This window comes from Triturus cristatus, chromosome 11 (assembly GCF_964204655.1).
Source record: "Triturus cristatus chromosome 11, aTriCri1.1, whole genome shotgun sequence".
Lineage (NCBI taxonomy): Eukaryota > Metazoa > Chordata > Amphibia > Caudata > Salamandridae > Triturus > Triturus cristatus.
In genome coordinates this window covers 173,628,259-173,644,585 of record NC_140594.1, presented here as the reverse complement: position 1 = coordinate 173,644,585, position 16,327 = coordinate 173,628,259, and the positions used below count along the sequence as shown (strand labels likewise).

Here is a 16,327-nt window from a genome sequence, read left to right as displayed (position 1 = left end):
GTGTTTCACAACCAACTCGGACACCTGTACGAGCGAGCAAGTACGATGCGAGTGTACGCGTGTGTTCCGACCGAACTGTTTCCAGATCCGAGCCGCTCCAACAGCCTCGTACGGACAAGATTCGCACTGTGCAATGTAGACGTTTCACAACCGAGCGAGTACGATGTACGCGTCGGACAGCCGGGTCGAGCCGAAGTTTCCGGCTCGCAAAACGTGTGGGAAGCTGCATCACACGCAACCTTACGACTCGGACACAGGAAGCGACCCTTGGGTCTCCCTAGCACAGGCATGTACGGTGCGGATGGCACCGACGCATACCCACTGTAGGGGGGGCCCTTGTGCGAGACATACCCATTCAGTCAATGGGAACCCATGTACGCGTCGTACGACCGGCTCACATTGCTTCTATGGGAGCCTGACCGAACCGAGTCCGGCAGCATGCGGTCGCATCGTACTCGCTCGGTCGGACTGCAGGGGTCCGACTCGGTCAGAAAACACTCCGGATCCGGCTCAGTTGGAGAGCTTTCCGACCCAGATCGGAATCGACCCCTTAGTGTTCATCTTTCCTAAATGTTTATTGCAGTCTTGTTTGGAAAGTGTCTGTGCTGAATCGGTGCTCTTAAAGAAACCTCTATGATCCATAAATGATCTCTCTCCAAAAACGTGAGACCTGTTTAGGACTGGAGTGTATCAGGTGCCTGTGCATATCCTGCTAAAATGCTTGTTGCTTTAGTGCAACCCTGCCTAACCTGAGCCTGAATTGATGCCACACAGACATGGTCCGTGCATGAGATGGTACCCTGCTGAAATGGTCAAGGGATAGAGCGATACCCAGCTGTTATGGTATCTTTTAAATGAAGTTTGTTTATTCTGTTTTGTATCATGTATCCAGTGTGCCTGCATTTTCTATTGCAAGGGCGTTGCATAGTAGCGTGTGTTCCACAGAATCCCCGAGTGAAAGAGTGATGTTTATGTTGAGTGTGTGATGTGCAGTGTTTGTGTGTGACCATCTGGTGCTGTTATTGGTTGTCTAAAGCTAGCTATGAAAGCCAGCACCTACTGGGACGTATGTATTTTGTAAACTCTCTTTAGATATAAACTGTCATCTTTTCTACATCGACCTGAGAGCTTTATCACTACAGATCTTCATTGGTGTACGCTGGTCACATGTTTTATAGACTCCTTTCCTAGGTTTCATAAGAATTGTGTTTAGCAGCCGTTCTTGTGTCACTGGTGAGTGGCTCAGAAGTAAAGAGAGCGAGAAGAAGCACTGTACTCTACTGCAACCTAGACCGAATCTCTGTTTTCACTCCGTTTAAGCATTATTCCTCCGTAATATTCTGCTGGCGAAATTAACTGGAACATATGGATACTATGTCAGTCTGTATAGTAACTCAGTTTAAATCTGTTTAAAGGGGCTTAAGATTTGCAGTCCAACGCTGCAGACATAGTGAAACTTTACCTGTACCTGTCTACTGACAGCTCGTTATTGCTAGTGCTTAGCACGAAAAATGTAACTGGTTCCTTACTATTACTTTATGTAAATTATCTGTATTGTGTTCAGATTCGTGCTATAACAATTTGGTAGCCTTTTCAGTTTAGGATTTCTAAAAGTAATTTATAAAAGAGTAACTTCAATCTCATTTGTATTTAAAATATAAAGGGTCAGATTTGGAGTGTGGCGGACGAGTTACTGTCAAAAACGTGACCGATATTCTGTCCACCTTATTTATGAGCGCATTATATCCTATGGCACTCTTAATAAGGCAGACTGAATATCCGTTACTTTGTGACGGAGTAACCCGTCTGTCAAACTCTAAATTCGGCCCCAAATCTCTAAATTAGCAATCTCAAAAGGGTAGGAGATTTAATGTTCCATGCAAATAATGGTTAATCTGAGAAAAACCTATCCTATGTATAACCACTTGATATTTTTTTAGATTTGCTGGATATCTTTAAGATTATTATTTGCCCATCAATCCAGCTTCTCTAAACCCTAGAGAAAATGACAACTAAAGAATACAAACTCTCCTTCTCGTGCCCCTATATCTCTTTCCCAACATTTTCTAATAATGCATGTGTTGCTTTACGTTTTGTGAATGAAAAATAATTTTCTGTATTAACATGTTTACAGTCATTATTGCATGGTTTCATTTGCATACTTCACCATTCTATTTGTGTTTTACAATCAAATTCTCTTCATTACTTTGGCATTTTATCCATTACTGCTGCTGTGACTGATTTCGTGAGCCTACGGATTTCTAGGTAGACAGCTATGTTGCTTACTAATTTTTGGGCGCTTTCTATGGCTCAAATCAACTTATTATCATTATTGTTAGTTCACTATTATTAACCCCATTAGGACGAATCTCATTTGTTGCTTGTCTTTCAGAGGTGCTTTTTACAGTCCAAAAGGGGCTTAAACAAGGGTACTGTTTCGCTCGAGCTATGTTATAATTTAGTATTTTCTTTATAGGATTACTCTTTACAAATTCCAAATCTGAAAGTAGCTATTCTCTGGGAAGCTTAATGTCATGGGCCTGGGTTTAGTCATCCATTCTGGTCAACGCCTGAACATGCAATCCTTGACATACAGCTATGCAAATCCAAGTTTCTTTTTCATGAGCTTTCCAAGGCACATAGTGAGAGTACCGTGACCTGCAGAAGCTTGTGTCTGGCAAAGGCCCACAGCAGGCCCATACCCACAGGATGCACAGCAGCTAAAATGCTCTGGGAGAAAGGGGTGCATGGTGTGGAAACGTCTTCCTTGCATGTATTGATGTGTGCATTGGATTGCATAAATAAGCACCAAATTTTAAGTGCCACACAGGAGCCCTTGTTAGCTTAATAATAACAAAATAGTAACCTGATTATAATCTGATCAGAGTCTACTAAAAGCACTAGGCCAAAGTGATAAGCAAATTCAGCAAAGTCCCAGTTGATATACTGGCTACGTTTGTAAAGGTAGTGGATGTAAGGGAGGTGAGCCCTGGGAGTATAATTAAGTCCACATGTAGGCACATGTCTGCAGGGTGATCAATGCGTTTATTAATGTCTCAGAAGTAAGGTAAAACATGTGAAGTTGCTTCTTTCAAAAGCACTGAGATGGAAGGAGTCAAGTAAATGAAAACCAATTTTCACCTCACAATTGTGCTGCTTATGGTGTGGGTAGCAACGATGCACAAGACTGCTTCCTGTTCCTCAATATCATTGAAGATCCCTCCATTGATATTCAAGTATGTGAAGCTGTCCTTCTATTCCAGGTTTATGTCCAATAGACAAGAGCCTCAGAGACATGGCCATTGGTTTAATTACAAAATGTACATCTGCTTGATCTGAAATTGACCCAGCAAAGAAACAAGAACAATACTACATCTGTGTTAGTGGTTCTTGTTCTGACTCAATTGAATATAATGTTGGAATACATCCTGGTACTTTCTCTCATACTACATGCCCAGCATTTTTCAATATTTGTAACGGTCGAACCTCCCAAGATTACTGATAGGCTCAATGGAATATCTACTTCCCTGAGCAGTATCATAAAGGTATCTACACTAAACCTTTGTTGTCATCAACCTCCCAAAACCCTATTGAGGTTGGTACAAGATGGTAGTCCTGGAATTACAGAGAGTCTATAATAGTTTTAAGTATTTACTTTTTTGGTTTAAGAAACCAAATCTTTTTGTATCTCGAGCTTTGCAGTATTCATGAACGTCACTGTTGATCATGATTGCAAACCATAAGGCTCTTTAAAAAAGGTTTCCAGTTTTTTTAACTGGTGTTAGATATCTGTAGTAGGCTATTGGGTCATTTGTAAAAGCCACAGCTGTCACACAAACACTTATGCATGCCTTCCAAGAAAGCAAGACCATTTTCTTTTCTGTCCAGTGAAGTGATCAGTTATTTTTCTTTCATGGCACTTAACCAGTAACTGTGGTTCAGAACAGAGTTTGTTGGGTTCTAAAGGAATTTCCACAGCAGGACTTTTGTTGCTGTAGTTCTTTTATTGTAAAGAGCATGAGAGATGTGCATGTCATTCATTTTTTTTGTCTTGAACTCCTCCACATGGGCTTGATTAATTGATAATATTTAACTACTGTATCTCCACTCGCACTATTGTAGACTTGGATTTGTGAAGTAATATCTAAGTTCTACTGCTTCTTTCTTGGAAGCGATAAGGCAAGCCTTGAAGCTTAACGGCTTGAAGGTAGTTACAAGAGGGTAGGGGTTATAGAAGAACATATTAGGGAAGAAAACCAGACTGCTCTCAAGGACCGTGGATGGGAAATATTTTGCTCTGCCTTCACCCCTTGCCCCACATCACGATTGCCTCATAGGCCTGACTCTGAAGTGTAGTCATTTTCCCAGTGATTTGCTGATCCATTAAGGAAGGCTTTTGTTAGTCTCTACTTGAGACTCTGGAGCTGACCAAGTGCAGAGAGAAAGTAAGTTTAGACTGCCTGCCACTGTATTTGTATACAAAAAAGAGGGACGTGTGGGCCTTTTTCCACTCGAGCAAGAGTGGGAGGTCCAGCATATAAGGGTGGCCCCAATCAGAATCTACAACAGAAGCGGAGATATGCTGTTCCTCTAGAGTCAGGATATTAAGAGTCAGGAAAGATCGGAACAAACAGTATGCCCTTCGTGGGTCAGCGTTGGCAATTCATATGTTGGATTTTAATGCCCTCACACACCCTTGCAGGTGTCATGCTTCATCATCTGGGCTGCTCCTTGTTGGGTCGGCGGTGCAATACCAACGGGCACCCTAATTTAGGGGCACTTTATCGGAGATCTTCTATCCAACAGCTGTGCGGGGAAGTGCGGGTGTGGGGCCAAGACTGTGTAGATGTGGTGAAGTAATTTAAAATAGGATTGGGAGTACCTTGGGGGGAAAAAACTTTATTCTGGGGGTCTCCTATCCTACATAAAAGCAATAAATAAGGCACTAGCCTGAGTATAATATCTCGTTCAGTGGTGTCCTTGTTAGAAAGTGTGGGTCAACATGTTTCTCGCTTATAGTTATCTGCACTAGCGATTCTTCAGGACTGTAAAAATTAAACTATCTACAACTAGCATCTGTGGTATACAATGATACTCACGATAAAAAGTGGCAATTGATTAATGTACCTGTTATAACCTGGATCTACCTGTTGGGGAAAATAAACATAGGCATCATTCAGGCTGAGGTAGTACATAACAAACATTGATACGATCTTAGCGGTGACTCTGACTCCTGTTTGTTAACATCTGTGAAGTGAACGCGAATTGCGTTATGAGGACGTCTAAAAACAACATGTTAAAAACACGTGGTGATTCTCCGCAGTGAACTATTGTGACTTATTGTCCCTGTGGAAAAAACACTCATGTAGCAGAAATACATTGGACTGGACTCACCCAATTAGTATAATCCCCAGGCTTCAACAGTGCCCGGTGAAACACGCATAAGGTTTTGCTCCGATGTATGTTGGACTGGATGGGAGACAATATAGAAACATATAACAAACAAAATCATCTTAAAAACAGATCTGCTTGTCCCCATCGTGGTGGAGTTATTCACCGAGAGGTTTACTTAGACTATGGTAGTGGTTGTTAACCTGTATGTATACAGTAGACAATGGTCTTCTACATATATATATATACACTAGCTATTCCTGTCCTCGAAGTAAATGCTATGCAACTCTTAGTCATGTTGGTTATCTGATGAAGCTAGCATATTGCATTCGTTCTTGCCCAATAGTGGAATCTCAGTTGCGCGCCTCAAAAAGGAAGTTGCTGTCGTATTTGAGCGGCATGTGACATAGTCCTCTCAGGGTGTAGCGTTGGCGGTTAAAAACGCTTGGTCAAAAGATACCTGATTGTGTATGTACACCCGTTTACACTATGGAGGCGTAATCTCTCCTATACTGATGCCGCATGTAGTTAGCAAGTAAAACAGTTGTGGGTGCAGCGCTGGTAATAGTGCAGCATGCGTATCATAATGCCTAGTTGTATATACACGCTATTTCCTGGTGGAAATGCCAGTTCCATGTTAATTGTAGCCACTTTCTAAAGTCAGCACGAATGTTTGTATATAGGGCTTCAACATCTAGAGTGATGAGGAAGTCGATCTCATGTGTTAGTTGGAATTGCTCTTTGTTGAAGCCCTATATACCAACATTCCTCAGAGGGCTACTCTAGACATGATAGAGGAAGACCTGAATGCAGCTATATGGGAGTCATCTACACCCCCGAGCTTCATTCTACAATGCGCTAAACTAGCTTTAACGGAGAACTTCTTTGAGTACAAAGGGCAGCTTTACCATCAATCACAAGGTACTTCCATGGGAAGTACCTTTGCTCCCAGCGTGGCCTGCCTTTACATGCCGGCCTTTGAGGGACGACATATACATCACGATTCTAACCCATATTGTGAGAACATACTACTTTGGAAGCGTTACATTGATAACATCTTGATCTTTTGGAAAGGGGACAATGTAACCTACGGCAACTTTTCCGAATGGATTAACAACGTTAATCCTTATTTGAATTTCACCGTCACGGCATCTCCCAACAAGATAGCTTTTTTAGACCTCAATGTCCAAATACAGGGGGGACAACTAACTACAACCATGTACAGAAAAAGCACTGACCGCAACAGCCTCTTACTCTTTAGCAGCCACCAGGCTAAATCACTCAAAGTAAATTTACCATTTGGGCAGTTTCTAAGGGTAAGGAGGAATTGCAGTACAGTGGAGGAATATAAATCTGAATCAGCAATCCTTGCAAAAAATCTCACTGCAAGAGATTATCCCCCCAGAAAATGTGGCTCTCTCTAGGAAGAGAGCACGCAACAACAACAGAGAGAGCCTACTACAGGGCTCGAAAAATCCAAAAAATTGAACTAGTCCTGCAGGACTAGTACTTTAAAAAATCTCCTCGACCTAACTGCAACCTACTTGACCTCCGTCTCTGAAAGCGGAGCAAATGTGACAAGATAACAAAATTTAAAGGCATCTTTATTGCTCATTAATTTTGTGAGCAATAAAAATGCCTTTAAATCTCGTTATCTTGTCACATTTGCTCCGTTTTCAGAGATGGAGGACAAAAGTTAGTTTGTTTTCCTACTCGCCAGAAAGGGCGAGTAGGACCTAAAAACAGCTCGCCCTTGTTAAATTTAGCTTGCATATGCGAGCGGTCGAGTGGATTTTTCGAGCCCTGTACTAGAGCACAAAGAAGGAAAAAGTATGTCCAAAACGTTGACATGTGTAACGACTTTCACACCAGCCTCCAACCATCTAACCAAAGTGCTAAAAAAACACTGGAACATACTTAATACAGGCTCTCTTAATCTAGATCAACCACAGTTTGCGTTCAAACGCTCCAAGAACCTCAAAGATATGCTCTTTCACACTAGACCAAAGTCAATAGCGACAAATCGACAGAGTACACTTTGGCAATTACCAGCGGTCACGGGCCACTACCCATGTGGCACTTGCACAGCCTGTGTCTTTACATCTGTACACAATGCCTAGCATTTACTTCGATGACAGCAATAGCTAGTATATGTGTATATTTATGTAGAAGACCATTGTCTACTGTATACATACAGGTTAACAACCACTACCAGAGTCTAAGTAAACCTCTCAGTGAATAACTCCACCACGATGGGGACAAGCAGATCTGTTTTTAAGATGATTTAGTTTGTTATATGTTTCTATATTGTCTCCCATCCAGTCCAACATGCATAGAAGCAAATCCTTATGCGTGTTTCACCGGGCACTGTTGAAGCCTTGGGATTATACTAATTGGGTGAGTCCAGTCCAATGTATTTCTGCTACATGAGTGTTTTTTCCACAGGGACAATAAGTCACAATAGTTCACTGTGGAGAATCACCACGTGTTTTTAACTTGTTGTTTTTAGACGTCCTCATAACGCAATTCGCGTTCACTTCACAGATGTTAACAAACAGGAGTCCGAGTCACCGCTAAGATCGTATCAATGTTTAGGTACTACCTCAGACTGAATGATGCCTATGTTTATTTTCCCCAACAGGTAGATCCAGGTTTTAACAGGTAAATTAATCAATTGCCACTTTTATCGTGAGTATCATTGTATACCACAGATGCTAGTTGTAGATAGTTAAATTTTTTCGGCCCTGAAGAATCGCTAGTGCAGATACCTAAAAGCGAGAAACATGTTGACCCCCACTTTCTTACAAAGAGACCACTGAGCGAGATATTATATTCAGGCTAGTGCCTTGTTTATTGCTTTTATGTAGGATAGGAGACCCTCAGAATAAAGTTTTTTCCCAAGGTTCTCCCAATCCTATTTTAAATCACTTCACCACATCTACAGTCTTGGCCCCACACCCGCACTTCACCGCACGGCTGTTGGATAGAAGATCTCTGATAAAGTGCCCCTAATTTAGGGTGCCCGTTGCTATTGCACCACCGACCCAACGAGGAGCAGCCCAGATGATGAAGCATGACACCTGCAAGGGTGTGTGAGAGCATTAAAATTCAACATATGAATTGCCAACGCTGACCCACGAAGGGCATACTGTTGGTTCCTATCTTTCCTGACTCTGAATATCCTGACTCTAGAGGAACAGCATATCTCCACTTTTGTGGTATGCCTGCCACTGTAGCCATAAGGCCCCTCAAAGTTGGTTTTGGAGATGGGTTAGGCTTCGCTATTGAGCCAGTGTATTTAAACGCACAAAGATAGACCCATATATTTCAAAACTTGCCATCAACCTTATATTTTCAGTAAGCTCTCATATTGTTTCTGAAACATTAGGACATCGCCTTACTATAAGGCTCCTGAATCTTCTGAGCTTTGGCCAATTGCTCTCCTCTCTGTTTGGCTTTGCACCCTAGAGTGAAGCGCTTTGGTTCACCTGACCAATAGTCAAGATCGCGACACCAGTAGATGTTACTGAAATTTCTGTGATGTTCCCTATCTGTTCGGAGAAGCATGTACTATCTCCCCACAAGGCTAGATGACCAGTGCTACCCCTGGAGGGGAAGCTAGATTTGATTCTGGAGAACATTGACTCCGTTATGGAGCATAATCCGTTTTATTAAACATGGTAGTGCTCGGCCCTTTGTTGCCCTAGTGCTGTCCTTGGTGAAGTCCTTTGTTGGGTGCTCTTGAGTTATTGACTAATAATCTCCTGCAGACCAGGAATTATTCTTCCCCTTATGTTTCCAGCCTTTGTGCATGGGACACCAATTGCTTGAGTTAACCATCTAACATTGTTGGACCTGTGACAGTGGTTGTGTGGTATTTGTTTGAACTACTTCACAAACGTCAGATTAGTTTTTCCATCATAGGACTACAAAGCCATTTTACGAATGAGTCTAATCGGGTGGGTGGGGCAATTTTATTTTTTCATGTGGGCTTCTCATTCATAATTACAGCAGGGCACAGAGTAGGGATTTCTTTTTAGGAAGTAAGGTTTTGTCTCCCTTGGTAGAAGAGGAATTTTCTTTTAGTAGTAATGGAGCTAAAGGAATGAAGGGACTGGATTTGTGTGATAAATCTAATCATTTATTGTGGAAGCATAATTGGTTACCTATTCATTGATTCATCTTATCTATTGCTTTTGTTATAATCGGCAATCTGAAAACATGCAGTTACTTTCTTTAATATGATTATTAAATGGTATAAGAAAAATTGACTGATACAAGCTAAGACTTTACTGGTATAAATGTAATTCTACTGAATGAACTTGTACCTTTTCAACAGTGTTAAAACTCCTCCAGTAACATTTGTGTTTCTGAACAGCACAGCTGAGAGAGTCCTGTTGTGCAGTATGTGTGTTGTCTGTTTACTATGTTTTCTTTTGTTGTCCTATGAATATTTTGTCTAACATGCTTTTTCTGTGTCGAAGTTGGTGCTAGTACTAGGAGACCTTCACATCCCACATCGCTGTAACAGCCTGCCAGCAAAGTTCAAGAAACTGCTGGTACCTGGCAAGATTCAGCACATCCTGTGCACTGGTAATCTCTGCACCAAGGAGAGCTATGACTACCTCAAGACACTGGCTGGCGACGTTCATATTGTTCGAGGGGACTTCGATGAGGTGGTTATCTTCACTGTAACTTCATTGTTTTTGTTTAAATATTAAACCTTATTCGTAGATTTTATTTTGAAACGTCTGACTAATTACAGTCCATGAATATATTGTATACCTATAATGAATAGGTCTGGGGAAAAGATTCTAAGACTGTAAATTACTTATTTACCTGTGTATAGGCAACCATTGAACATAACCCATTGAGCACCTTTTCCTCTACTTAGTTGACTTGTTGCAGTAAGAGAATATCAATTTTCACACTACTTTCTTTTTCTTATCCATTATTGTATTTCCTCTCTTTGCCACAATGTCTTTAGTGTTTTGGACCTTTACCATCAATTCCTCTGCCACACTGCTTTTGGTTATTACAGACTTTGAATGGACATTTTAATTCATTATTTAAGCTTGTATACAAATCACATTAACGTATATTAATTATTAACTTAAACATTTTTTTACATTGGTTATTCAAAATTGTAAATTTGGAAAAATAAATAAGGAGGTAATTTAACCCTGGAATTTATTTTAAAAAAGTGTAATCCTAGTAATATTGTTGAATTTAATAAAAGAGTTCAAACAGTTACTGAAGATTATGAAATCTGACAATGAAACATGATTTGCCTAACAGTCTTTGTATTTACCCCAAAGAAGCTTCATGTAGGTTTGTCTTCGGTAATGTCAAAACAATGTCCGACAGTAGGGATGTGATACATTTTTTTTCACCTAAACAGCCATCTTATACAGCCATGTCTTCAAGGAAAGGTTAGCCTCAAAATGTAAACAATAGTTGATGTACGTGCGCTAAATCCGCTCTGTATGAAAACAATTTATGCGATCTCCTTTCATTGTACTTCAATATGGTTTATGTAGATGCCATAGCATATTTTAATTATTCACAGTCCAGTAGTTTAAGCCAGGTATGGCAGAATTAGGCACAAACTGCATATGGAATTAGTAGTTTTTCACTAAAAACCCAGCTAGCTATTGTATTGGGCATGACCCAATATTTTAAAAGTAACGTGCATCAAACGTATGCAGGTCAAGTTTAATCCTACCTAATAATCTCTGATGTGGGACACTGCCTGTTCTAGAAAAAATATGTCAAACAATGCCTTATATAAAATCAATAAGGCACTAGATCAGAAAATGTAAATTGTGAACAAAACTAGTTGGGATGCAATGTTGTGGATGCAGTTTTTTTTTTTTTTTTCTTCTTTTTCTTTTTAAATGTATTTGCCCATAATTTGTGCCACAACTGTTCTGCATGTTTCAAATGTAAACTAAAGTATACAAGAACATATAACGGTGATGATAATGAACCACTTGTAAAGCACACTGCTCCCAAAGTGGGCTTCCTGATGCTAATTGCAAGATGCCCAAAAGGCTAACAGAACATCCAATGAACCCTGACTCCAAAAAAGAAAAGTTTCAGAAATCCTGCAGAACTTCACAGTAAGACTAAAGGGCTACAGATGACCTAGTGTGTCTTAAACATGAGAAAACGTAGTATGTGAGCAGTTTGGTTGTTTACCAAACCTTGAGTGCAACACTGCTTGTTGAAATGTTGTCTCATCAAAATTATTCAGACCAACTTATTAGGTCTTTCCTATTTGATTGAATTTTTAGAACAGATCATTGTAAAATGAGATCCACATGGAGTTGAGATATACAGTAAAAGGAAAACTCGTTTGACCATTCTTTGAAGATCTCCATACATATATAATATATCAATGCTTTTTCATTGTACTGGTGTGATTAATTATTATTGATTTATATTGGATGCCAAGGGCAAACCTTTACCCATTCTCTGAGAACATGTACGTTTCCTCTGTGAAGGAGGAGATTAATGCACAAGGAATGCTGAAACATTTTTAGAGTACATAGGCTTCCGTATGATAACCGAAAATTATTAGTCAATCTTGATGGCTGTTTCTTCTGTAGATAAAAAAATGTGTTCGCTAGCAGTTGCGTATCGTGGCTTCTTTTGCAGAAGTAAACCTAATCTATATCTCTGCCCTTAAGGCGTAAACTAGCAAGCACATACAATTATTTAAAAACTTGAAGCAACATTATATTGGCTGGCTCAAACATTTACTATACAGCCTGTGCAGTAAAATTTGTCCAAATAGTACAGCCAGTGGTACAGCCTTAAATATTTTTCAAAATTTAATTAGGAACACTACATTATATTGATTCACTGCTTATATAGTTAAAAAGGGACGGAGTCCTCCAGATGAAACTTTACTCCATTTGTCAGTATCTTGGCCAGTATCTGTCGATAACCCATGCTGTTAAAATTATTTATATATATATATATCCACATACATTAAGGTATTACCCTTCAGGAGAAGTGCAGCAGCATTCTGGTCATAAGAAAATAGCACATTTAAAATTTTTGAATTTTGGTGAGCACATGTTTGATAACCTACTTTGCATTTCTTTTTATTTTAGAATCTCAATTACCCAGAGCAGAAAGTTGTAACTGTCGGGCAGTTTAAAATTGGTTTGATTCATGGGCATCAAGTTATTCCTTGGGGCGATATGGCCAGCCTGGCATTATTACAAAGACAGCTGGATGTGGACATTCTTATTTCAGGGCATACGCAGAAATTTGAAGCATTTGAGCATGAAAATAAGTTCTACATCAACCCAGGATCAGCAACGGGTGCCTATAATGCTTTGGAGAGGTGAGTTGATAATGTGTTAATTGTATTAAAATGTTGTGGAAATGCTCAGCATGTCATTTGACAGCACCACCATGACCAAGCCTGGCTTTCGACTAAACTTTACCTATCTATTGACGAAGGTATGCCATTAAAAAAATCAATAAACTATCTCCCATAACATACAGCTCTTGGGAACGAGGCTCAAATGTCTAGTATCTAGTACAAGAGTGCTCTGAAACCTTGGCAGTCCAGAGCGTATAGACACTTGCTTTTCCTTCCTTCATTAATCCTGAGACCGAAATCGTACAGAAAATGTCACGATAAATATTAGGCGAATCTAGGTGTGTGTTTTTTGTTTGTTTGTTTTTACCCTCACTTTATCGATTTGTATCCAAGTGAATATGAATCCCTAGGGATTTTGATGTTTCAGAAACTGAGAAAATATGCCCAGTTTTGAGCTTGTCTAAGAGAAAGTTATGTACCTTGGGTAACATTGGGTCTGATGGATGCTATATTAGTTATTCAGATTATTCCACTTTAAAATATCCCTGCTTCAAAGCAGAAGGCTCTGAACCGTTCACAGCACTGGGAAGGGGTACTGCCTGACTATGCCTTGTGACCAGTACCTGCGAAGCACGACCATGCAGAACAGGGACGATGAGTATAAGCCTGGACCTTGCCTTGAGCCTTTTGTGCAGTGGGTACTTTAGGAAGGGGTATTGGGCAAGACTGATGGACATCAACCTCAAACATAGCCAGCGAAGGTCTGTGATTTCAGGTCTTGAACACACCCACCAATGATTCACATGTAAGTCTTTAATCTCACTCCCTGTTTCACAGTCATTATAATTTAATCAAACTTTTTATACCAATGTTAGTTGCACACTTTCCTTTTTGCTCGAGGTCTTCGTCTCGTCCTCTTGATCCTTTTACATGTAGTCTACTTTTGTGCCCTTTTCAACTTCTCTACCAGTGCTGTGATGCAGGCTCCCACTTTTGCTACTTTGTTGCATCTTTCATGTACATGTGGGTGTATGAAGCGTGTACTGCTGCTGTCCAATACATTGTGTGTGAGAACAAATTGCACTGCTACTGACTGTATTTTTTTTGAGTGTTTATCCCTCTGCTGCTGACCATATTGTGCCTGTTCTCCGGCTTAATAGAGCCTGAGAGAACCTTTTAACTTACCAAAATTTAAACATTGGATTTGGTCAGTGCTTGTTGTTGTCCTCTTGACTGGAAAATGTTTGCTATTTGTAAACAGGAAAAAATACGACCTAAAATGGACTAAGTTCACATCAGTTTAGTTCATCATTTCCAGGCAGTCGTCCAGCAGGACTCCTTTATATTAGTTTGCTTACATAATTAATAGTTGTCTGCATATTTACACAAACTAATCTAAAAATAAATGACAGCTTTGTATTAGTGCTCATGAAGTTGTTTTACTGATTTACTTACTTGTGTTCGGAAGTGGATTTCTTGCCTTCCTTTGAAAAATAAAACACATTTCGAGAGCAGTGATCCTTTCTGTTAGTGGATATTGGGTAAAGCAAGCATGTGTTTGGTATCCACCTTCCCCTTCGTAGTTTCTAAATTTTGGGCAACATGACAACTTGTGCCTTACCCAGAGTTACTGCTACAGTATATGACCGTACATGACACAGGTTTACAGAGTGGGTAAATACAGCACTGTTTTTCACACGGATGAGTTCACACACCTATTGAATGTTTCCCATACTTGGATCTTCCTGCCACTTTTTGCAGATAACGCTCATTTCAAATATGCGCTTGGCTGGCATCATTTATTTGGTTCTATTTCTATTGCCATTTGGCGAGTTCTGGACCTCCCAAGAAGGTTCATCTTTCATAACCAAATTAAAAAAACTCTATTCCCTTACCACATCCCAATCCTACAGTCGCTAATGACAATTTTAATAGTGAACCCCCCTAAACACTGGTCCTCCTTCACTCCCATCCAGGAAGCAGAGATAATCAAACTAATCTCCAATTCTAAACCCTCATCCCACGCCCTGGATCTGCTACCTCCTCACCTGACCAAAGACATGAAGCTCGTCCTAGCCCCACTATGGTGCAGGATCATTAACAGCTCATTGAGCTCTGGAATCGTACCTGACTGCCTCAAAGTTGGCCAAGTCACGCCACTGCTGAAAAAACCAGGGCTAGACACTGAGGATCTGAACAACTTCAGACCTGTATCGAACCTACCTCTTTTGTCCAAGATCTTGGAAAGATGTGTACACCCCCAGTTGACCCAACACTTGGATGACATCAATCTCCTTGATCCCCATCAATCGGGCTTTAGAAGAGGCTGCAGTACCGAATCCGCAATCCTCAATGTCATAGACGATCTACTCGAATCCCTTGACTCGGATCAATGCTGCCTTCTCATCCTCCTAGATCCATCGGCCGCATTTGACACAGTGGACCACAAACTGCTTATCAAGGCTCTTCAAGAAAGAGCCGGTCTTCAGGAGACGGTCCTCCACTGGTTCACTTCCTTTCTCCACAACCGCTCACAAAGAATTAAAATTAAAAACTTCCCCGACCTCCACCCCGTCATCAGGGGAGTTCCTCAGGGATCAGTGCTCTCCCCGCAGCTTTTCAACATTTACATTGAACCCCTCACCACTCTACTCAGGAAATCCAACATCCCCTTCCACCTATATGCAGATGACATGCAGCTTTATCTGGAAACCACTTCAATTGAGGACATCCAAAGACTTAACACCACGCTCATGGAGGTTCAACACTGGCTCACAAGTAATCACCTGAAACTCAATCAAGAGAAAACGGAAATACTCCTCAACTCCAACAAAGACGAAAACCCCCAAATCGAAGAATGGCTCAAAGCAATTGACGCCCTCAATGGTAACCTCACCTTAGCGGATTCAGTAAATTCCCTTGGGATCACCCTTGACCCGAAACTGGACATGAAGAGACACATTTCAAAAAGCGCTAAAAGTGCCTTTCTCAACCTGAAACTACTATATAAAATAAAACCCTTCCTCCCACCCAAGGACCTTCAACAAGCCACACAAGCACTAGTGCTCTCCAGAATAGACTATGGGATTGCGACCCTGACCGGGACAGCTAAATCTCTCCTCGCCCCCCTGAGGACAACCTTCAATGCAGCTGCCAGAATGGTTACGGGTACTAAGAAATTTGAACACATCTCTCCAGCTGTCCAAGAACCTAAATGGCTCCCAGTTGAGTTGTGAGCCAGCTTTAGAACAGCCTGCATCACACACAAAGCGCTACACACAGGCAAACCGGAATACCTGGCCGCCAAACTTAAAAGGGCCGGCCAGGCCAGAAACCTCAGGAGCTCCAACTCTTTACTACTCATCTCGCCAAAAACTCGCAAGCAGAAAACCGCAGCCAAATCATTTGCTGGAAACGCGCCTAAAATCTGAAACTCCATCCCCCCCACATCAGAACAACCCCCTCGTTTCCAAAATTCAAGACACTACTCAAAGCCCTCTTCCTTGACCGCTCTCGAACGAACCGATAGAGCATAGGATGTTCCTCAGCCAATGCCCCACCCTACCTTAATGTGGGACCGATGCCACTATCACGGAT

General features: G+C 41.0%; 1 protein-coding gene across 1 annotated transcript in view; it reads left to right on the top strand.

Annotated features, from left to right (window-relative positions):
- Positions 1–16,327, top strand: part of VPS29 (VPS29 retromer complex component) — a gene marked incomplete at its 5' end in the record, with an annotated part of 58,956 nt that overhangs the window by 10,316 nt on the left and 32,313 nt on the right. Inside the window, 2 exons of the mRNA XM_085632853.1 lie at positions 9,876–10,067; positions 12,513–12,748. Of these exons, the coding sequence (XP_085488979.1) occupies positions 9,876–10,067; positions 12,513–12,748 (428 nt within the window). The remainder of the gene's footprint in view (positions 1–9,875; positions 10,068–12,512; positions 12,749–16,327) is intronic.